The sequence below is a fragment of the Mytilus californianus genome, unplaced genomic scaffold, assembly GCF_021869535.1.
Source record: "Mytilus californianus isolate M0D057914Y unplaced genomic scaffold, xbMytCali1.0.p SCAF_8, whole genome shotgun sequence".
NCBI lineage: Eukaryota > Metazoa > Mollusca > Bivalvia > Mytilida > Mytilidae > Mytilus > Mytilus californianus.
Genome location: NW_026262734.1, coordinates 42,158,590 through 42,182,386, shown reverse-complemented (window position 1 = coordinate 42,182,386; position 23,797 = coordinate 42,158,590). Strand labels below are relative to the sequence as shown.

The 23,797-nt window shown below is 32.2% G+C and overlaps 1 protein-coding gene across 2 annotated transcripts; it reads right to left on the bottom strand.

The window, feature by feature from the left end:
- Positions 1-5,648: 5,648 nt before the first annotated feature.
- On the bottom strand, positions 5,649-23,177 carry LOC127711052 (telomeric repeat-binding factor 1-like). 2 transcript variants are annotated; one of them, XM_052217006.1, is made up of 10 exons: positions 23,042-23,177; positions 20,190-20,419; positions 18,412-18,537; positions 17,802-17,951; positions 15,973-16,031; positions 15,369-15,477; positions 14,702-14,768; positions 13,575-13,605; positions 10,757-10,842; positions 5,649-8,511 (listed from the first exon to the last, which is right to left on the bottom strand). In XM_052217006.1, the coding sequence occupies exons 1-10, from the start codon at positions 23,166-23,168 to the stop codon at positions 8,237-8,239; spliced, it is 1,260 nt and encodes a 419-aa protein (XP_052072966.1). In that variant the 5' UTR covers positions 23,169-23,177; the 3' UTR covers positions 5,649-8,236. The 2 variants fall into 2 exon arrangements, with proteins under 2 accessions (XP_052072966.1, XP_052072967.1); XM_052217007.1 differs by having other exon boundaries at positions 18,445-18,537.
- Positions 23,178-23,797: the final 620 nt, after the last annotated feature.

Genomic DNA, 23,797 nt, shown 5'->3' with positions numbered 1-23,797 from the left:
ATATCCACCCCTAAACCATATATATTCTGGTTTGTCATGCCAAGATGATTTGAATGATATACAAGGTTAGTCCCCAGGCATCACTAATGCATATAACTTTACTGGACCAAACCAATTTTCACTGGACGTTGCCCAATGTCAGGCGACCCTGGGAATTACGAATTATGGGAGCTTCGTTTGGGAGACTTTGTAACAGCATCCTGTTACAATCATTTCTTGTTTGGAACCTAATACTGTCGCTTTTTTGCATAAATAAAAAAATCGCAATAATTTGTGATTTTACAATATATGGTTTGGATTCCAGACAGATGCACTATATTGCAAGCTATACAACATTTTGACGCTCTGAATTTTTTACTACATCAAAAAAAGATAGCATCGGTATACATATACAGTAAAACTTTTTTCATTTTCCAGCTATATATAGATCCTGAAATTGCCAAGTAGGTGTATCAGTCAATGTGTATCTCCTTTATATCTCTTGATTTAATAGCAATTTGTACAATCAGTCATATACACACTATAGGTCTTTTTGCATTGATTATGTTATGTATTTTTTCACTCAACGAATTAAAAACTTTTACATTTTATACATACGCACAACTGTTCTGTTATTTATGACGTTTATTTATTTTCACAAATTACATTCCATAACTTTTATTGTGATAGATCTGGCTGGTTTTTCTTGTTATTTCGACATTCTTTTTATTAACTTTCATATCATCTTTTTGTATAAATTATTGTTAAAATGTATTTTATAAATCATACATTGCTTAGTTTTGTTTAAAGCATGATCCGTCCATTTTTTAATAAAATGTAGTAAATAATTTGAGTCTCTCAATCATATCTGCATGTGAATTTAAGAAAGTACTACTTCTGTCCATGTTTTTTGTCATGCTTGCCTGAATGACACAGAATTTGAGACATAGGGATGCTAATCTGGCGGCAACGTTAGCTATTTGTATAAAGCTTTATATTTCAGAAGAGTTTGTTTGAATTTTCTTTCTTGCATATGTCTTTGTCCTTGAACTCTTTTTCCTGTTCAAGGACCTTTTTATCATATGATTTTTTTCAGTAATTTTGAGTGATAGGACATATTTGGTATATATATTCATTGCAAGGTGTACATGTCCTTCAATAGGGGTTCATCTTAACTTATTCTAATTTGATGGTTCAGTGATCAAGATTAATTTTGTGATGAGGTTTCAGATATTTTAAGCAATGTAATGACTGTACACATCAGACCTGCAGGTTCTGAACTTGACCTCATTTTCATGGTTCATTGGTCAACATTTAGTTTTGTCCATTTCTCAATTACTATCAGCAATAGGTCAATTACATTTGGTGTATAGAATAATTATAAGGATCTCGGACCTACTGGCAGGGTTCATTTGACCTTGACCTCATTTTCATGGTTAGTGATCATTCAAGTTTGTTATTTGGTCTGTTTCTAAGATAGTTTTAGCAGTAGATTAACTAACTATGTTTGGTGAAAAACTGATTGTAAAGGTAAATTTCCACCTGACGGGGTTTCATTTCCATGTTTCATTGTCAATGGTTAAGTTTTTGTGATATTATAATAGGTCTACTTTTGATGGATAGAATGTCAGTTGTAGATTTCATCCTGACAGGGTTCATTCATTTGACCCTGACCTCATTCTTTATAATATCTGATTGTAGGTCACTTATTATCTCAGAACTGATTTCAAACATAAAAATGTGCCACCTGCTTTTAAGATTGTGATTGAATTTAATGTTGAAATTCTTTAAGTATAAGGTCTTACTACAAGTATCACATGAAGGAGCAGATACAATAAGTTCCATTATTTGGCCCCTGTAATTCCAAAAATACTAAAACTGTTCTATACTTTCTAAATTATGTTACTGTAATTTTATTAAAAAATGAACAGGTTAATATAATTTGAACACTATTGTGCCAAAAGGTCACTTATGTCATGATGGCAGCATAAGTGTGTCTAAATTGACATATTTGACCAAAAATGTCCATTTTACACATAATTTTTGGACAAAATAAATATGAGCAACTGCTTTACTCTAAAAAATATTTTGCACACAGTAACATTTTTGTAAAGTACTTTTGGTATTAAAATATCTTTTTCATATCTAAATGTTAATAACAAGACCTAACAAGAGTGAACATGGTGAAATGTCTCGCCTCCTTTACTGATCATGATCGTGTCAAAAGGTTATACAACAAGTATTGCATAATATTAACATTATCAGTGTTCGATGTAAATGAGGAGCAGCCAGATGAACCCTCCAAGACAGATATGAACACCTTACAATCATTCCATACACTAAATACAGTTTATGTATTGTTTTTAGTATCTGACTTTTTGAACCATGAAAATGATGTCAGACAGATGTACACACCATACAATCATTTCATACACTAAATATAGTTACCCTATTGATTATAGTATCTAAGAAATGGACTTAACCATAAAACAATACACTGACTTTTGAATCATACAATGGGCTAAGGTCATAAGAATCTGTCAGACAGACATATAGACCATACAATCATTTCATACACCAAATAAAGTCCTTACCCAACTTAACATTGACCAATGAACCATACAAATTAGGTCATAGTCAGATGAACCCTGTCAGACAGATTTTTACACCTTACAATCATTCCATAGACCAAATATAGTTGACCTTTTACTTATCATATCTGAGAAATGGACTAAAAATTGACCAATGAACCATGAAAATGAGGATATCATCAGATGAAATATGCCAGACAGACATGTACACCTTGCAATCATTCTATACACCAAATATAGTTGACTTTCTGATTATAGTATCTTTGATAGGGACCTGACCTCCAAAGCTTATCCATGATCACTGATTTATCAAGTGAGGTCGAGGTCAGGTGAACCTTGTCTGACAGACACATAGACCTTGCAAGGATCCAATATACCAAATATAATTATCCTACTACTCATAATGAGTGAGTATTTCTGTGGTCAAGGACAATGGATATATGCCAGACAAAAACTTTGTAACATAAGGTATCTGCATACAAGGTATGAAGCATCCAGGTCTTCTTACTTCTGAAATATAAAGTTTTATACAAATAGTTTACGCTGTCGCAGCCTCCACCAGATTGTAAACTCAGTCTCAAATTCTGCGACTTTTGTCACATACTAGACAAAAAATAGTACATAAGTTGAAATGATTTAATTTCACTTTTAAATACATGAACCTGAAATATGTCTATTATTATTTGTGAGTTAACATCAAATAGCTAATTCATAGTTGCAGCACTATTTAATGTTTCTTCTCTTTTTCCTGCATTTGGACTCTGGACATTGCTTTAGTTCAGGTCTTCCTTTACTTTTTCTAAAGTTACTGAATGAAATTACTCCAAAGGTTAGTCATAGATATATCAGTGTTGGACATAAAATTGAGAATGGAAATGGGGAATGTGTCAAAGAGACAACAACCCGACCAAAGAGCAGAAAATGGCCCACGGCCATTAATGGGTCTTCAACACAGCAAGAAAATCCCGCACCCGGTGGCGGGCTTCAGCTAAACAAAAATGTGTACTTGTTCAGTGAAAACGCACGTCACACTAAACTCCGAAACATATAAATGAACTAAAATTAAAAAACATACAAGACTAACAAAGGCCAGAGGCTCCTGATTTGGGACAGGCGCAAAAATGCAGTGGGATTAAACATGTTTTGTGACATCTCAACCCCACCTATACCTATAGCCAATGTAGAATAAACAAACACAGCAATACACACAGTAAAACTCAGTTTAAAAGAAGTCTGAGTCCGATGTCAGAATAGGTAACAGAAGAAACTAAGCAAAATGACAATGATACATAAATTAACAAAGGACTACTAACAGTAACTAACATGCCAGCTCCAGACCTCAATTAAACTGATTGAAAGATTATGTCTTCATCATCTGAAAATCAAGCACAATCCCTCCCGTTAGGGGTTTAGTATCACACCATCATAAAATGTATGAGAAGAACATAACCCGTATCATGCCATTTACTGTTTTTAGAATAAATGTGTTTATTTCCGATGCAAAGACCCTATGAGTGAATCAATATTAATTCCAAAATATGCCATCTTTAATGACCTGACAACAGTATCCTAACTAAATCCCTTCTGAATAAGTCTGTTTAAAGGTTTGGTTAGCTTTTGAGGTGAATGAAGAAATTTTTGTGCTTTGTATAGAATATTACCATAAAAGATTGGATGTGAAAAACCTGAATGTATAAGATGTCTGCATGTTGATTTATATTTACGAATGATGTCCTTGTACCGATGATAAAATTTAGTAAATGTTTTGACTAATTTGTGATATCGAAAACCCTGGTGTAATAATTTTTCAGTAATGCAAAGATTTCTTTTGTTAAAATCAAATACATTGTTACAAACACGAACGTATCGAACAAGTTAAGATATATAAACACCATAAGATGGTGACAAGGGAACGTCACCATCTAAAAATGGATAATTAACAATAGAAAATGAAAAATCATCTCTTTTATCGTAAATTTTGGTATTCAGCTTCCCGTTAAAGATATAGATATCAAGATCCAGGAAAGGGCAGTGTAAGTATTAGCTTTATTTAAATTCAATTCAGCAGGATAAATCTCTTTAGTGTACATACTGAAGTCGTCATTATTGAGAGCCAATATATCATCCAAATATCTAATAGTGTTATTAAATTTTTGTATCAGATGTTGTTTCGATGGGTCTTTGCTGATTTTAGTCATAAATTGTAACTCATAACAATACAGAAACAGGTTCACAATAACAGGTGCATAGAATGATTTCATAATCAGGAGGTCAAGCCCCAGGAGCTATCTTTCAGTAACTGGAAGAATTCTGAAAAGGTTTTTTTGTTGGCATCTCTGTACTATTTTCAGTTAGGTGCTTTTACTGTTCTGACTTTTTGTTTCTTTTTAGTGTATTTTGTAATTCCATAAGATGACAGTTTTTTATCATATGTTGCAAGAAAAATCTTCTTCCATTTGGATATAAAAAGGATATTACTTGGCAGATCTAGAAAGGACGAAACTGGTATCACAGATCCCAAAATATACTGAGTATTCTGTCTTTCCCTCTAGACTGGTCTATTTCGTCTATGACAATGACATACTGCTGATTTATTTATTTTTGTGGTTACCATTTTTCATCGACTTAGGAAAAATTGTATTTCGTGGTTATTTGATTTTTATGGGTTTACAAATGTCTGCATACAAGCCTATAGAATATTGTATTTTGCAAGCTTGTGAACTGACGTCGCAATCAAAAGGACCTGTGACAAAACTGAGAATCAGATCAGTTTAGAACTGTATAGTTTGCTTAAAAGTGACCTGGTGACCTCAAGTAAGATTTATATAAACAGACCTTATGATCTAAAGGGGTACCATACTGGAGCCTAATTTATGCATTGTACGATATATCAGTTCAAAATTATTAAGAAACTAAAGGTTCCAACTCCTTAGGCAAAGTTTAACTATGATGGATTAAGCTATTCTTTTTGGCCTCTTTTGGTTATATTTCTCACACATTGAATCATTTGTACATCCTTGAATTTCAAATTTTTGGGTTTGAGGCTTGAGCATTCCCGATCAGAGCACTTCAGACACACCAAATTTATAAAGTTTTATTTCCAATTTCAATACATGATCTGAATAATTGTAATAAATGAAACCATGTTAATTAATCACATCTGTTACTAAACAGTTATTTGTATGATTTGGGGCCTTTAAAAAAGAAAAAGTCTCATGTTTCATGATCATTCTTGTCAATCATAATATAATCATCTTGTTTTTGACTGTTTAGAAGCCTTTAAAAATAACATACAATAATATTAAAACATTCATTACAAACAAGTACGTTATCACCAATTGTTTCAGTGTCTTTTTGTAAAACAAAAGAGTCTAAATATAAAACAAATAATTTTAACAATGAAAGAACCTTAGTGAGCGCGCTCACATACCCCACATCCCCACATTGTCATTGGAGAAATAAAATAAGTGTAAGAAAAAAAAATTGTATCAGAATAAAAAATTTAATCATAATTTCCTGTCAATATGCACATCTACATAGTATGTCCTTATTATCTACACAGTTTCATGAAATTCTGTTGTGTGGTTTGAGAGGAGTTGCGATGAAAAAAGATTGCAGTAGTTTATTGGGCAAATGAGTTCAAAGGGGCGTAACTCCTGGAAAAAAAATTGAATCGTAATTTCCTGTCGATATGCACATCTACGTAGTATGTCCTTGTTATCTGAAAAGGTTTCATGAAATTCTGTTGTGTGGTTTGAGAGGAGTTGCGATGACAAAAGGTTGCAGTAGTATATTGGGCAAATAAGTTTAAAGGGGCGTAACTCCTGGAAAAAAAATTGAATTGTAATTTCCTGTCGATATGCACATATACGTAGTATGTCCTTATTATCTGAAAAGGTTTCATGAAATTCTGTTGTGTGGTTTGAAAGGAGTTGCGATGACAAACTGTTGCAGTAGTACATTAAAGTAAATAAGTTCAAAGGGGCGTAACTCCTAGAAAAAGAATTGAATCGTAATTTCCTGTCGATATGCACAACTACATAGTATGTCCTTATTATCTAAAAAGGTTTCGTGAAATTATGTTGTGTGGTTTGAGAGGAGTTGCGATGACAAGAAACAGGACTGACGGACTGACGGACGGACAGACGGACGGGTCAAAAACATTATACCCTCTGCAACTCGTTGCGTGGAGTATAAAAAATACATAAAGTCTACTTCTCAACATAAAAAATATACAAACTAAGTTAAGATTATTCAAAAGATAGTTAGGCAAAATGCATTTTTGATATTTTTACACTGGTGAATCGTGGAAAATTTTGCTGAAATTTTTGGCACGGAAGGATTTTTTAGCCTTGTCTAAATTTTTATTAGAAGGGCTTATATTTTATGATCAAATATGTTTCTTTGTTAGCAGATAGTTTAAGATTATTGATATAGACAAATCCAAAGCTGTTTATAACTGGCATCACTCTTATCTTTGGTGTATAATTTATTTCATCATAAACTAAATTTTCTCTTCTGACTGGATTATCATACATATAAATTATAAGAACTAGTTTATGTCAATAAAAATATTTAAACAAAAATTTAATTGATTTTAATAGCATAAACAGATCACTGTCCTTAGAATCTTTTAATTATAATTTTTTATCAGAATTTCTTTAATAAAACATTGCATGCTTATAAATATAAAAAAAAAAAGAACTAATTTTACTCATGATAACCAATTTTCAAGAAAGAATTACAAATAAAGATCCTTAGTTTATACTATTCACATCTATTTTACAGGCAAACATCCTTGTAACAAGATATCATCAAATTATCTAAATAATATATAATAATTTTGGCTTATCAAGAAAGATTAGAATTTTCTAGAAGCTGCTGGGAAATTCTATTTAATGAATTTAAAGCCAAACTGACAACAATTGAACTCCAATGAACTAATTATCTCATTTAAAAACTAAATGTGTCGGAACGACACGAATGGCCCCGCTCACAAAAAAAGCTTTTAGCCATTTATGGAGTGGAAATTTGAAAGTCCAAAGCCTATCATTTCAGCACAAATCAGTGGAGTGGAACTAAACATAATGTTGATCTGTAACTAATCATTGTAGACTCACATACTAAAAATCGGCTCAAAATGTAAAGGAGTTAAGAATAAAAATCTGTATAACTGTTATTTTCACGAAATTTTAAAAGTCAAAAGCCTGTAATTATGGTAAAAATCAGTGGAGCGGAACCAGACGTAAACTCGATCTGTAACTCATCATAGTAGACTAACATACTAAAAATTAGCTCAATATGTGAAGGCGTTTAGAAAAAAAGTCTGTATAACTGTTATTTTCATGAAATTTTCAAAGTCCAAAGCCTGTGATTTCCGCAAAAATCAGCGGAGCGGAACCAAACATAAACTTGTTCTGTAACTCATCATAGTAGACTCACATACAAAAAATCAGCTCAATATGTGAAGGCGTTTAGAAAAAAGTCCCTATATCTGTTCGTTGTGGAACAACGGAATGACAGAATGACGGATGAGGGTAAAACTATATGACCCTGACAACCTTGTTGCACGACCATAAAAAAGCAATAAAAAAGATCTGTGTGGAGGAATTTTAACAGACTAGGGAGATATGCTTGATAAACTAAGGTCTAACAATAAAAAAGTTTCACATTTTTCCACATTCTTCATATAATTTGGAAATCAATGATTCATTACTTAAAATGCTTCTCCATTTATCTTTCAGTTGTACATTGGTTCTAAATGTGTGTAAATTGTCCCTTATTTTAGACCAGTTTCCTACGCCATGCTTTTTAACTTGTTTATAGAAGTCTTTGGTTTCTCCATAATTCCATGGAATTCTTTGTCCTTTCTTGGGATTCAAAATGGAGGATTCCGCTTCAAGTCCAAGACGTTTGTGCAGAGGAGATATTTTTTCACTGTCTGCAAAGAAAAAGTAAAGCATTGTTGATATTGTGAGCAAACTAATCTTATTTGATCACAAAAAGCAGAATATCCATAGATGGAAATTATTTATACTTTAAATCATATTTTAATTTTGTTTTTGCAAACAGTTGTTGGAAGCTCTTTTTAAGCAATGAAACAGATAAACATGCAACTTGGTTGAAAAGTCTCTTACTTTAGTACATGTACCGGTAGATCTTATTTGTGCAGAAATTAAAGAACCTATGTGAGCACGCTCACAAACCCCACAGCCCCACATTGTCACTGGGTAAATGAAATCTCAACATATTCCCAAGTTCAAAGACTCATAACTCCTACAAAAGTCAACTGATATAAATTTCTTGTGAATATGGACATCTACATAGTATGTCCTAACTATCGTCAAAGTTTCATGAAATTCTCAAGTGTGGTTTTAGAGGAGTTGCGATGACAAACTGTTGCAGTAATATAATTAGGCCAAAATTTTATGTTCAAAGGAGCATATGGAGAGTTGTCTCATTGGCACTCATACCACATCTTCCTATACCTAACTATCTTTCAAGTTTCATGAAATTCTGTAGTGTGGTTTCAGAGAAGTTGGTTGACAAACTGTTGCAGTAGTATATTTAGGCAAAAATTTCAAGTTCAAAGGGGCATTACTCCTAGAAAAAAATTTGAATCATAATATCCAGTCAATATGCACATCTACATAGTATGTCCTTATTATCTACAAAAGTTTATGAAATTCTGTTTCAGAGGAGTTGTGATGACAAAAACAAGGCTGACAGATGGGTTAAAAACATTAAACCCTACAGAACTTTGTGAACGAGTATAGTCCTCTCGAAGAAAAATGAACATAAAATTACCCCAATGTGTTGAATTTCTAAGTAAAAAGATTTTGGAAGGAAAACAAAAAACAAAGTTCAAAATAATGAATAAAATATTGAAATCACAAGTTTTTAGTGTGCATCAAAATAAGTTTCCATATTTGTTCTAGGTCAATAAATTTGTAAACAATCAGAATGGCAAGTTACATTTATTGTTTGTGGACAACTTTGATGTTTGACCATGCTGAAAATTATGTTTGTGGAACAAATTTTACCCGAGATAATTACGGAAAGAATTACTAGACCCAAGCAAAGAAATTCATTAAAGGTCAATGAAAAATGAAACTTTTAATTAAACTGATCAAACTTTTGTGAAATAAAAGAAGAATGTGTCTGAGGACACGAATGCCCCCGCTCAAGCTTTGCAAAAAATAGGACAGACAGATGGTCAAGGGTAACACTTAATGCCCCCATTGCCTACAGGGGGGCATAAAAATTAAGACAAGGCCTGTGCAAAAAGCTCTTCAGGAGAAAGTTAAAAACATATACATCTGTAACTATTAGTTTTAGTTTTGCAAGTACTTGAGTATTTCATATTTCCTTATCTTTGTAAACATCACATGTGAACTGTCTATTCTGTTTCATTTCTTATGAAATAAATTTCTTTAATACTGCATGTGCTGTTGATGCATATGTATTGGGATAATTTAATTCAGACCTCAGATGACTCTAACCTCGGATAAGTCGACGAGATTATGTCAGAAGACATCTCTTACAGATCTCTTTAACTGCATCAAAAACAATATTTTCATTTTTATTTCAAATCTTCACTGTGTGTCTCATTTGTTATAGGGTCATACTTTTATCTGCTGAAAAGTTAAGTTTTATGATGTATGATGTACATTGAATCCCAATTATTGTCATGTTGACCAATTATGTCTGTTTGGGTTGCTCACACTGTCGATATAACAGAACTACAAACAACTGTCAAATCAGTGCGTGGCTAAGCTAGCTATAAAACCAGGTTTAACCCACCATTTTCTTTGGAAAATATTTGTACAAAGTCAGGAACATGACAGCTGTTTTCCAGTCCTTCTGTTAGTCAAAATTGTTGAGCTTTTGGTTTTGTCAGTTTTTATGGACGTCCTTGGAGTTTGGTATTTTTGTATTTACAATTATTATTAATACACCACATAATTTTGTATGTAATTTTCATACTTGAGCACCTTAACCATACTTGTATAAATGTTTATTTTTTCACTTCTGTAAACTATAAAAATATTTCATGGCTTCTTTGTTCATATCTAGAATTATGAAAAAAAGTCTAATGCAATAAATAATAGCAAATAGTTTTTAATCATCTGGTCTTATTTTATAAACAATGCCCCTGTTAACAAGTTGAACCATTTTTAACTTACCACTTTCATCATTGCTACCATTATCCATTTTCTTTGGTGTACCTTTCTTTGGAGTACTAGTCTGCTGAACAGTTCTCTTTCTGAGTCTGAAACATTTCATATATAACAAACTTATTTATTCTACTTATAGGAACTTGATGCCAAAATAAATTACAAACATGGTCTATAAAAATTGAAATAAGGTTTGAACTAGCTTTTGTGTACCTTTGTCATTTTGTTAGTTGTGCTTGTGTTTAGGACTAATATGACTAGTCAATTTAAATTGATTCTTGTTCTAACGTACACACCCTGTATCATAGGTACAGCAGATATAGGTACTAACCAAGCTGGCGTGATCGATTTTGACCTGACACGGTAAGAAAATCTTCGTTTTGTTTACATAATATCAATGTGTACTTCAATCTAAACATAATTGTTGTTTTAAGAAATGATTTTGTCGTAGGTTGATGAATAAAGAAGTCTCATTATTTTCCCAAAACAAGAACGCTTACTAAAAGCATGTGCAAATACTTGTCAAAGAACTTGGGGCTCGTCTCATCCGATATGATTCTATATTCATTGCAACTCTTTTTCTGATAGAAGGCCACTGTGTGTGCGTAATAAGTATAGTTGTTTCAATAATTGGCATTGAAATCTTTCATACATATGTTATTTTTCGATATTCAATTCCGAAAAGAAGCATTGTGTACGGTGTATAGCTGACCACATAAATCCTTCTGTATGGTGCATAGTTAAGTGAATGTACGGTATATAGCTTTTTTAGGTAAAAATCGATCACGCCCCGCTTGGTTAGTACCTATATCCGCTGTACCGATGATACACTGTGGTACAACACAGTCACGGGTTAGGAACAGTTTTGAGAGTTCACAAAGACGTTTAGCCCTGCCACAGCCTTTATACGCTTGTCCTAAGCCAGGTGCCTGTAGTTCAGTGCTGTCTTTTTGCCTTCTGTCTTATTTGTTTTTCATTTAATGCAATAATCATAAATCAAGCTATGAAATTCATTTGAATTTCTTCACATCTTGTTATCCCAGAACCTTTTATAGCATACTATAAGGTATGGGTTTGGTCATTAATGAAGGCTACACACCCTTGTTCTTTGGTCTTAAGTTCAATTTTTATCAAAGGATAACCAAGATTGAATCGTCCCCTTTGCCTCTTTTAAACCAGAGTGTACAGGCTGAAATGTCTTGTCTGCTTTACTGATGATGATTGAATACATGTGCAAAGCCTTATTCTATTGTGACAGTGAAATACAGAAAAACAATTAAAAATAACACATTTTGATTCAGACTTTATCACTTAATAATAAAAAAGTTTCTGCTAAAGTTTCATAAAATTCTATCAATGTTTGACAAATTAATTGATGCCTAATAAACTTTGAACCCAATACTGTATATAAATGCTTAAAAAAACAACTTTTTGTAAGTAAAATACAGAAAAATGAACAAAAAAAAAAGTTTTCAAAATTTTGGTGTGGATACTGTCTATTGATAATAAAAAGCTTCTTTCCAAGTTTCATAAAAATCCATGAAGGTTTGGCAAAGTTACTGATGTCTTAAAAACTTTAACCTTAGACTGTATCTTAATATTAACTGTCAAAAAAGACTGTATCTTAATATTAACTGCAAAATAAAATCCTTTTGTTAGTAAAATATAGATAAATGGGAAGAAATTTAAACATTTAGCTGTGGATACTGTGTTTTGTTCATATAAAAGCTTATATGTTTTAAAAATAGAATAAGAATTTCTGTAAGGACACAAATGCCCCCGCTAAAGCTTCCCAATTTTCCATGTTATAAAGGAGCACAACTCTAGAACAACTCTAGTAAGCGACTCGCTACCTAAATTCAAACTCTGTCTGCAAGTTTTGGTTTTTAGTATTGTGTATAAGTTTCATAAAAATTCGATGAGGCAAACTTAAGTAAGAATGCGGAAACGAACAAATTTGCTTTTTTTCAAGTTACAAAGGGGTATAACTCAAGAATGGTTAGTGACTTGCTACCCAAACTTGAACTCTGTCTGCAAGTTTTGGTTTTCAGCATTGTGTCTGAGTTTCATAAAATTTGGATTAGGCAAACTTACATGCAAGTTAGAATGCGGAAACGAACAAATTTGCAATTTTTCAAGTTATGAAGGGCATAACTCTAGAATGGTTAGTGACTTGCTGCCAAAATTCAACTCTGTCTGCAAGTTTTGGTTTTTAGCATTGTGTCTTAGTTTCATAAAATTTGGATGAGGCATACTTAAGTTAGTGTGTGGAAACAAACAAATTTGCAAATTTCTAAGTTATAAAAAGGGCATAACTCTAGAACGGTAGGCGACTCGCTACCCAAATTCAAACTCTGTCTGCAAGTTTGGTTTTTAGCATTGTGTATAAGTTTCAAAAAATTTCGATGAGGCAAACTTAAGTTGGAGTGTGGAAACGAAAATGGGACAGGCAGAAGAACGGAAGGAAAGACGGAAGGAAGGACGGACGGTCAAGGGTAACACTTAATGCCGCTGTTGCCTATGGTGGGTGCATAAAAATTCCATGAAGGTTTGACAGTCAATTATGTTAAAAAAAAAATTTAACCAGAGTGAACCTAAATGTCAACGAAGCTGCAGACAACGGAATGTAGGATCGATATGCATCTCTTCAGTGACAAAACTTAGTAATACAAAAATAAAAACAGATCTTTCTTCTTTCTTTCACTGTCTAAAAATTTCCCGAAACAAATCAAAGTCTTTGACTCTTATTGGAAGAAGTGTATATGAACATGTGGAGATATACAACAATTTGTCGCATTGAGGTCAAGCGAATAAAAATTGTACAAACCTGGAAGTATTTTCTTCATGTTCTGTCTCATCTGAAACAAATAAATATAGTACTTATAAATATCATTATAAGATTAAAGAGACAAGTTTAACTGAAATCTCTACAGAAATAAAGATTCTCTTAGGAATATATATATATTTAATTCAGATTTGAAAATATATGTAATTTTTTTTTAAAAGGGCCTAAAAAATTTGGAGGTAATCTGTTATTTTGGGAGTTTCTGAACCAATAATCATGATAATATATATATATATATAATTTTTATATATTGTAAATTCAGAAATAATTGTGTGCATTTATCATTGTGAGTTTTGCAAAATGAACCAAAAAATGCGAGTTTAATTATTAGGAAAAGCTACATACAGATATATGTATTTGATAACAGAATGTGAGTACTTACTATTGCGATACTGAAGTAGTCACATTAGTCGCATTAATAAAAACCTCGCAATAATATCTGAAGTAACAGTATCTAGGTCCACCCATGTCTGAAGACTTTTCCATTTGTTCAGGTGTGTCTGTACACTTTGAAGTGTAAACATGACTATATTTTCCAAAAGGTAATGATGAACCATAATTAGTAAATCATCGTAAAAAATACAATAGACCCTGTGATCTCTTTTCCTTAAGGTGAAAAACCCTAACCATGATGTGTTAAACAAGTAATACAGTTCTGTATTTTAGACACACGCTCTGCCTTGGATTTTGCTTACGAAATTTTGATCAAATCCCCATATTTTGATCTGTATTTGACAAATAATGCAAATTGCAATCAAACACATCTCTAACACAGATACACCTGTTTCTGTAAAAAAAAACTACTTTTATTCTGGATTTACAGGTTTCATTAAGTTTTGAACCTTCAACCATAAAAGCTAATTTCTAGTTAGAAATCTGTTGAAAGTAATGACAATCTGTACAATACTGGTTTGGCTGTTCTCTGATTAGGCTCTCTCTGGTTTTTAGCTCTTTCACGTTGAATATTATTTGAGTCTCAAGCCTATTTGATGAAGATTTTCAAGAAACGTGTCATGCTCACGGATATCAGTATCATATATTTTTGTATGCCTCTCAAAAAATGCAATACTTATTAAGGTTAGAATTCAAAGAAAATGATATCCACTAACCTGATTCTGCGTTATTATTACTTTCACTGATTTGCATTTCTTCTACGTCACCTTCCTGAATTTGCTTCTGAAAAAAAAAAACCCACTAATACAGCTACTAATAAAACTACACATAACTCATTTCGAACCTTTTGGTTTGGCTATATGCATTTTAATTTTTCCAAAAAGACAAAAATCTCTTTTTTAATAAATTTCAATTATTTTTATGACATGTTTCATCACTATCGCTACCATATCAAGCTTATCTTTATCATCCTTCAATAGGCATATAATGTTACTGGTATACAAATCAATATGAAGGCTAACAAGAGCCATTCATTAACAAATGTTATAAAAATATATCAAAACTGGACATAAATTTTTATATACCTGTACCTGTGTATTAACTGGTAAACAAGAGTAGTGTCTGTTAGATCTTCACACAATCTATGATTTCTATTTCTCAAATTTAAGTTCGAAAAAGATTTGCATACATTGTACCATTACTGTGGATACATTTTCGTGGATATTTGATTTCCTGGTTCTGCCAAAGTTTGCAAACAACCTAATAGAAAATTTGTAATTTTTGAACATTTAAATTTGTGATTCACCTGTACCTACGAAATCCACTGAAATTGGTATCCACAATTAATAATGAATCCACAGTATCTACATAACATTAACTTACAGCCTCCCTTATCCTTTGTAACTTGGTTTCCATATTCTGCTGAGCTTTTCGTGTCAGACTCTTGATGCCATTACTTGTCATATATTGCTGAATATCAGCATTACTAAATCTACAAATACAAAGTTTCAGTATTAGATATTAACTCTAATTCTTTTTCTCAATAATTTCTAGGTGAATTGACTTTTTTGAATTCAATTATATTCTCAATGCCGTTTCTAACTTTACAAGACCCAAAAATACTCAAAGTACCGTTAGTGTTTAATAGTTGTTGTTTTTTTAAGATGCGAAAAGATCATGCACATATAAAGATTACCAACTTTTTTCACATACCCTAAGTGCCCATATCAGAAAAAACCTTACGTTCCTTTTTTCTTTTCACTTTACATTTTTTTAAGAAAGGAGGTGTGCTCTAAGGGTCCCATTTGGCCTTAAAATTGAAGTATTACAAAATAAGGTGATTTTTGCATAAAGATATATATATTGATACAGGAAGGATGGAATAACAGAAAGACATATCGACAAGAAATCATGATGCCCCAATTTATCGTAGAGTAGGGATTAAAATTACATTGTATTGAGTTGTAGTGAAATACATTAATCTTACTTTATTGTTCCTTTCATTAAATCCTGCATGTGGCTTTTCTTTTCATAAGACTCTGCTTGCTGAAAAAATTTGTAATTATAGATACACAAATAAGTAAATGCAATCAATTATCATTTGTATTTTCCAACATATCTACAGAAAATAATGTTTGAACCTTTCTTAAGTGTTCATGAATATTCATGGAATGACAGAATCAGTTTTGTACTCATTGGATCATAAAAATAGTTTATATCATGTATCTTCATCTGTCCAGAAATACAACTTTCAGTCTTACAACGTTATCAAGACAACATGTTTTATACAGAACATGTGTCGTGCTTATTAGGCAACTGAAATAATATCTGTGTTAACCATATAACTAGAGTTCACGAAACTTCATTTTTAGCTCACAGGGGCCCGAAGAGCCCCATGTGAGCTTATGCCATCACTTGGCGTCCGTCGTCGCCCGTCGTCGTAAACTATTTCAAAAATCTTCTCCTCTGAAACTACTGGGCCAAATACCTTCAAACTTTAACTAAATGTTCCTTAGGGTATCTAGTTTATAAATTGTATCCGACAAACATGGCCGCCATGGCTAAAAATAGAACATAGGGGTCAAATGCAGTTTTTGGCTTATATCTCAAAAACTAAAGCTTTTAGAGCAAATCTGACATGGGATAAAATTGTTCAATTGGTCAAGATCTATCAGCTCTGAAATTTTCAGACAAATCGAACAACCCATTGTTGGTAGTTTTAACAAAATTTTGCAGTTTTTTGTTATTATTTTGAATATTATTATAGATATATATAAACTGTAAGCAGCAATAATGTTCAGCAAAGTAAGATCTACAAAAAAGTTAATATGACCATAATTGTCAATTGACCCCTTAAGGAGTTATTGCCCTTTAAAGACAATTTTACACAATTTGTTCATCAAGTTTGCTAACATTTAAAAATCTTCTTCTCTGAAATACAGGTGAGCGATTCAAGCTCTTGAGAGCCTCTTGTTTTTTTTGTCAGACCAAAGACTGACAGGATGCAAAATTTTTGCTTGTCCTTCAAAAAATTAGGTCATCTCCCATAATTAATTACTTTAACTGGTTCCAAAGATTACAATTTCCGGTGACAATACTAAAGGTGGAAATTGAAACACAGTGTCTTGTGATTTAACCAAATACCCACTATCATAACAACCTTAATGTCGGTAAAATACAGTAAAAATTTTGGCTATGAGGACAGAGAGGTCCAACGGGTTAGCGAACTCTGTATTACTTGCTTTGAAATAGGGCATATAGGTAGGTTTGTTTTGTTTTTTTATAGTGTAACACGTTTTTAATGGAAACATTCAATTTTGCTTGTTCAGTATGTAGAACGAACACTCACAATATGCTGATGCATCATGTGTATCTAGATGGTGAGAAAGCCGAACTAACTTAAATAAAAGAACAGAGTTCCAATGCCTTCTGTGTTGCACATATTTTATCTGTCCAAGGGCAATAACTTAAAAAAATTGTTTTTGGCTCTTTAAACTTTTTATAAATATCTTAGAGAAATGTAGTATTGAGAGGGCTGACAAAGAAAATATGTATATTAATATTTCCAAGGGGCATTTACTCTTTTAAAAATAGTTGATCAGAACTGTTTTACAAACTTGTCTGAGAATTGCTGATTTAAACCTTTGATATAAATTTCATAAAAATTGTCTCGCAGGGGATGACAATCAATCTTTTATCTTTTCATTTTTTTCCATGCATTTAAAATTACTGGTCTAATAATAATAATCTGCTTAAAGGTTGTCATTTTAACAAAAAAATTTTCTGGAAGACATAAAAAATGTCTATTCTTTATACCTGCAGTAAGTATGGTATGCTGAAGCTGTCATGGATTTCTGATAAATATTCCACTGCTTTCTTTAGGAATCTTTCATAAGTATTAAAGTTGATGTAGGAATGAGCCTTGTCATTGGACACTAACACTTTCTGTAAATTATCCACAGCATTCTAAAACAATAAGACATCACCAATTTATTATTATATGTCGAGACACACTGTCTATCATGTCTAAAAAAAAGTTAATTCTAAATGATTGATTCAAAATTTTTCATTGACTATGAATTCAGGCATCTGTAGTTTCCCTAAAGCTGTTGAATATAAATACTGAATTATTTGGGTAAGCTAAAAATGACTTTTTGTGATGATTTTTTTACTGTGAAGGCTGTTGAATGTAAGCAATTCACTCTAATACATCTCCATGCATAATCAATAGGTATTACATGTATATGGCAGGTTTGTAAGTCTGAGTGTTGATCACTCTAATTCACCAGCAACAATCCTTTTTCAACACCAGCAAGTACGAAACTTTAAAGTGTATAACCTTGTGTTTACCGTATCATATTACTGTTAATTCAGAACTGCCAAGATTTTTTTCAAGGCCTGTAATTTGTACCTCCTTTATTCCTACCTTATCAACTTGCTTTTCCAATTTTTTTAGTACCTTTTCCTCTTTGGATGAAGGTTTCTGCCATAGCCTTTGAAAGACATCTTTCCCTGCTTCAAAATCATCTGCTCTGCAACACACTAAAACAGCCTGAAATAACATCCAATGAAGTAAAAGGCATGTCTATTACATTGTACATGTGAACAGGTCCTTGGACAAATTTTGGAGACAAACTTTCAATCCTTGTGCAGATTAAAAGTTCAGATCTAACAAGTTAATAAATGCAACAGCTGCTAAGAAATGCTCTTAATAAACAGCTACGCCATGAGCACATGATACGCCCGTCGCTTTTTCAAAGAATAAAGTTCAATAACTTCTCAATGTCATATCAGAAATTTATGAAAAACTAAAGGGAGGTTATCTTAAAAGATATAAACCAGTCACCAAAGTTTCATGAAAACTGTTCAAAGCACTATAAAGATATTTTCCGAAAACTGGAAAATCATGCCTTTTTTATGAATAAAATCGCATAACTCGGAAACGTTAAATCTAAAATTTACAAAAATCGAAATAGAGCTTACATCTATCATGTCTATAGATATACACAATTCACCAAAGTTTCATTAAACTGCTGAAAGCTTTTTTGAGTTATTGTCCGAAAACTGGAAAATCCCCCTTTTTTAATGAATAAAACCCCATAAATTGGAAAAGTAAAATCTAAAATTTATAAAAAAAAGAAAGGGAGCTCACGTCAATAGATATAAACAATTCACCAAAGTTTCATGCAAATTGGTTAAAGTGTTTTTGAGTTATTGTCCGACATGTTGATCACGGATGGACAGACAGACGGAGAACGGTATACCATAATACGTCCCGTAAACAGGCGTATAAAAATAACTCATGTTTCAAATTATATAGTGTTTAAACATATTTTAAGAGCCAGTCTTTGTAAGAATCGGGCAATTTAGAAGAATATCAAAACATGGACGAAAAAAAATGGTGACCTCACCATCCTATTTTAAAGTTATCCTCATCCTGAGTTTGAAATAATAGGTCTTTTGTTTCAGCGTGTCTGGTAATTCAAGAAATATTGAGATAACTTTTGGTTAAAATTATAGCAAATTACAGAGTTAGCTCCCCTTAATTGTTAATTTCTAGTGCATTTCAATCAAATTATATCTTGGAAAACCAAAACAGGAATAGGAAACTGATTTTATATTCATGCACCATCATACATTTTTAACTTAAATTAATGTAAACTTGAGCAGGTTTTTGTTTGTCATGTTTTCACCACTGCCCGATTCTTAGGCAAATTGGCACTAAATTATTCATAGCAGAGGTTAAATTTTCTGTATTTTTAGACAGTTATCTGTCACATATATTTTTTTTTTTATTCATTGATGGCTGTGTATAAATGTCACACGTGTTGCCCTTTCTGCCATACATTTATATCATGACCAAATACTTCTTAAAATCTTTTTACAGACCAAATAAAGTTGAAGTATCACTGATACATGTATAACAAACTGCTCTACCATTGAAGAATGTATGGTACCCTATAAAAACATGTTTATGACATGCCATGTTGTTGGGTTACTGTTTAATGTGTGCATGTATATTGTTTCACAAATATCTAAAGAATTTGTTCATAGATATAAGAAGATGTGGTATGAGTGCCAATGAGACAACTCTCCATCCAAGTCAAAATTTATAAAAGTAAACCATTATAGGTCAAAGTAGAAATACAGAGCAGTGGTAAGCAAGTATTAGACTTATCCATCTTGTAGTAATTTGACCTTTACCTGTTTCTTGACTGAGGTTCTCATCGGTTCTAAACAATTGACGTGTTTCTTCCCCAGGAGTGGTTCAATGCTATCAATATTCTTTAGAGCTTCCTCTAATGCCGTTATATTGCTGTTTACACTATAACGAGTTGTATGGTCACTGCCATCAGATAATCGACACAAAAACAACAAAATCTGAACTTTCAGTTTTCTCTCTGTGGTAATCATGCATGGCTGGGTTACTATCCCTGCAAGTAAATTACAAAATCAAAATATTTGTTTCTCTGACCTAGATTTCTATAATTCGGTTGGTCAGTATAGGCTTGATTTAATACTTTTTATTAAGGAGGACAGTGGGGGGTGTCTAGTAGCCTTTACATTTACTGTTTCATGTCGTCTGCACATAACTATATTATTGAATGAATTAAGGTTCATCGTTACAAATGCCACAGTACTATAATGTAGTTCAGCCACTGTATCGGGTCCGTTCGCCCTGATTGCATGTTCGCCCTGAGTTCTTTCGCCCATAGAGTCCATTCGCCCTGGGTTCGTTCTCCCTACTTTTATTAAAAAATATTAATATGAAGGGTATTAAAGTTTAATAAACTTATTCAGATATTTATATGGTATAACTTCTCGAAATTCATTAAAACACATGGAAATATTTAAAAGTTGATAGCTTGTTTTGGAGCATTAATTGTTCATAATAATAATTCTCACTGATTGTTGTAACACTTGTCTTTAATGGATTAATAATAAAAACAACATTTTGTTTTGATAAACTAGTCAGCTTGGAATGAGTAAAAACAATGGTGTACGAATTGTAAAACATGAAAAGGATTTATAAATTCATTTATTATTATACTGCATAAATTGACTGATTAGAATTATTAAAATTGTTAACAAATATCAATAAAGGATAAACACATTGTATTCCAGTATTCTACTATGTAAATCAAAGGAAAATAATTATGTATTTGGTTGCAGTAAAATACAAATATTCGGCGAATTTTTTAACAAACTTTAACATACTCTGTTCACATGGTTCAAATAATATAATTATGCAACTAGACAACAATTAAAAAAAACCAATCAAGGCGAATGGACCCTGGGCAAACAGGTACTAGGGCGAAAAAAGACACGGATTCTTCAGTCACAGTCGTTACCAGTCATAGTCGATTCAGCCACACTATTTAATATTGTTCTTAACATACATTGTATATGCATGAATTGTTTTGACAGAGGTTTGTTTGAGAAAAAGCGCTTACTTTATCCATTTGTTTATTAACTGAATTACCACGTTATTGGGTTAAACTTCTATGTCAGATGAACCCTGTCACAGTGTCGGACAGATATGTAAACATTGGGCCTTCTTTTACTTTAGGGGTCCCAACCCATATAGAGCTATACTAAACTATCCTTTACCCTAAACCTTAATTACCCAACCCATATCCTACCGTAGTCTATAATCGGTCATAACGTTGGTTCGTTCGGATTTTGTTATTGTACTTATCATACGGGAAAACTCCGCATTGACGTCACTACGCTAATACCAGCGTATAAAATTAGTGCAGAATACATTTTTTCTACACTTCTAAATAAAATGATATTTCTAAAGATATGTTTTCATTATTATTCTTAAGTATTGTACAAAAATGCAGATTTTCTAATGGCCATTTCAAACCTGACTTCCGAATGCCTAAAAGCATTTCAGAACTTAAGAAAACCCCTCTTCCGGCCTCCATTGCTTTGTTTACATTCCATTGAGCGTCATCAATCTTAATGGCAGACCAAACAGGCCAAGCAAATCGTAATTTTAAGAATTTCAAAATGGCAAGCACCTTACGTCTTCCGCGATTTTCCCGCGAAAAAAAACATCCAAATTGAAAGAAAAACTTTGGGAAACAAACGATAATCATGCCATGTGTTTGTTCAGGAATATAGAGTAGGTTAAGAAAAATCAATAAACATATATTTTTCATAAAAAAAAAATTTGGTTTAATATAAAGAGATCGATATTCTGACCATAAGTAAATATTCATATAAAATTCCATTGATGTCAAATTTCATGGCTAATAATGAGTTTTCCTATTGAATAATCCCCCAATTTATTGCAAACTATTTCAAAGCAATATCATACAAACAAATAATATAATTGCCTTGTACTAAAAAATCACCTAATTGACAGTAGAGCAATTTGATTGGATATAACGATTCAATGTGTCACGTGGTTTTGAAGCCATTAGAATTTGAATGTAAACAAACCGGGTCAGCTGCTCCCGTATGGATCAACATCGTACATTCAGTGACCGAGAAACAATTATGAGTAACCAAGCTTGACAATACACAGTAATAAAAAAACAAAACTAAGTCTACAGAAAAATAAAATAAAAAATGGCCTTAAGTGCACGACTTACCACCATTGCGGGATACCTAAACCTAACAATGTTATACTACATGAAGCACTAACCCTAAAACCTAAGTTAACCCATACCTAGAACATCCCCTAACCTAACCATAACCATGAATGAACCATAAACCCTAAAGACGTAAAGCATAGGGACCCCTCAAGTAAAAGAAGGCCAAACATTGTATGCCTGACATAATATCATAACTTAAGCCAAGGTACAATTATGTACTCTGTAAATCATGGTAAATAGTTAACTCAATGTTTATAATGTGATAACAAGGATCAGAGAAAGGTTAAGGTTCATCATAACAAATGGACAAACAACTAGATATATAAAAGTTTAAAGCATTTTGTGTTTTAAAAAGATCAAGTCCGAGTCGAGGTGTAAACATACGTTACATAGCCATATTTGTCCATTTGTTTTGATGAACTTTAATTCAATTTTAATATCATTTAGTACATTGAATAAAGTCTCTTGTTGTCTGTAAGTCTATGTTGCTTGTACTTGAGAATTCCTTCCAAGCACGTTGGTATGAATAGTCTAAAATCCAACTATTAACTCTTTCCTCCTCGAATGATCCCGCCATTTTAATTGAAACTTCCCAACCAAATGCGTATGACGATGAACCAAATCCGAATTCGTTAATTTTTTTTAAGGAACGTTCTATTTATATTTTACCAAGGATTTGTGTTACTATAGTAAGACTTCCTATACAAATCCTTGATTTTACCTACCGTGCGAGATCCAAATGGATATTCAAGGTAGTTAAATATCTCGTAGAAGGTGTTTATGAATTTTGTTTTAGACCAACGGATAAATTGCTTAAATTTCAGATATACCACGACTATATACCATTTTTTCAAGTTAAAATTAAAAATAAAATTTAATCATAGTTAAAGTTAAGTTTTAATAAGTTACATCTGGGACATACTATATTGATCATATTATGATTGGTATATTATTTGGTATATTTCAAAGATGTGAATTGTATTATCTGGTTCTGCCCTGGCCTTTTATAGCATTTCTTAATAGTATTAAACGATGTTTTCTTATATGTCTCTAATTTATGTCTAATCTTATGTACTTGTATGTAATGTGATGAAAGCTCTTTATAGGGCCCTTTAATTGGAAATAAAATATTCTTATTCTTATTCTTATTATTCCCAGGTTACAACATGATTATTATGATATCAATCAACACAAAAGAAAGGAGAT

What these genes read in the sequence shown, in the direction of transcription:
- LOC127711052 (XM_052217006.1), bottom strand. Translation starts at nt 23,168, where the DNA reads ATGGCGGGATCATTCGAGGAGGAAAGAGTTAATAGTTGGATTTTAGAC. An exon ending in GAACCTCAGTCAAGAAACAG is followed by an intron (nt 18,538 to 20,189) that starts GTAAAGGTCAAA and finishes ATGTTATTTCAG; the next exon opens with GCTGTTTTAGTGTGTTGCAG. An exon ending in TAATAATAACGCAGAATCAG is followed by an intron (nt 13,606 to 14,701) that starts GTTAGTGGATAT and finishes TATTTGTTTCAG; the next exon opens with ATGAGACAGAACATGAAGAA.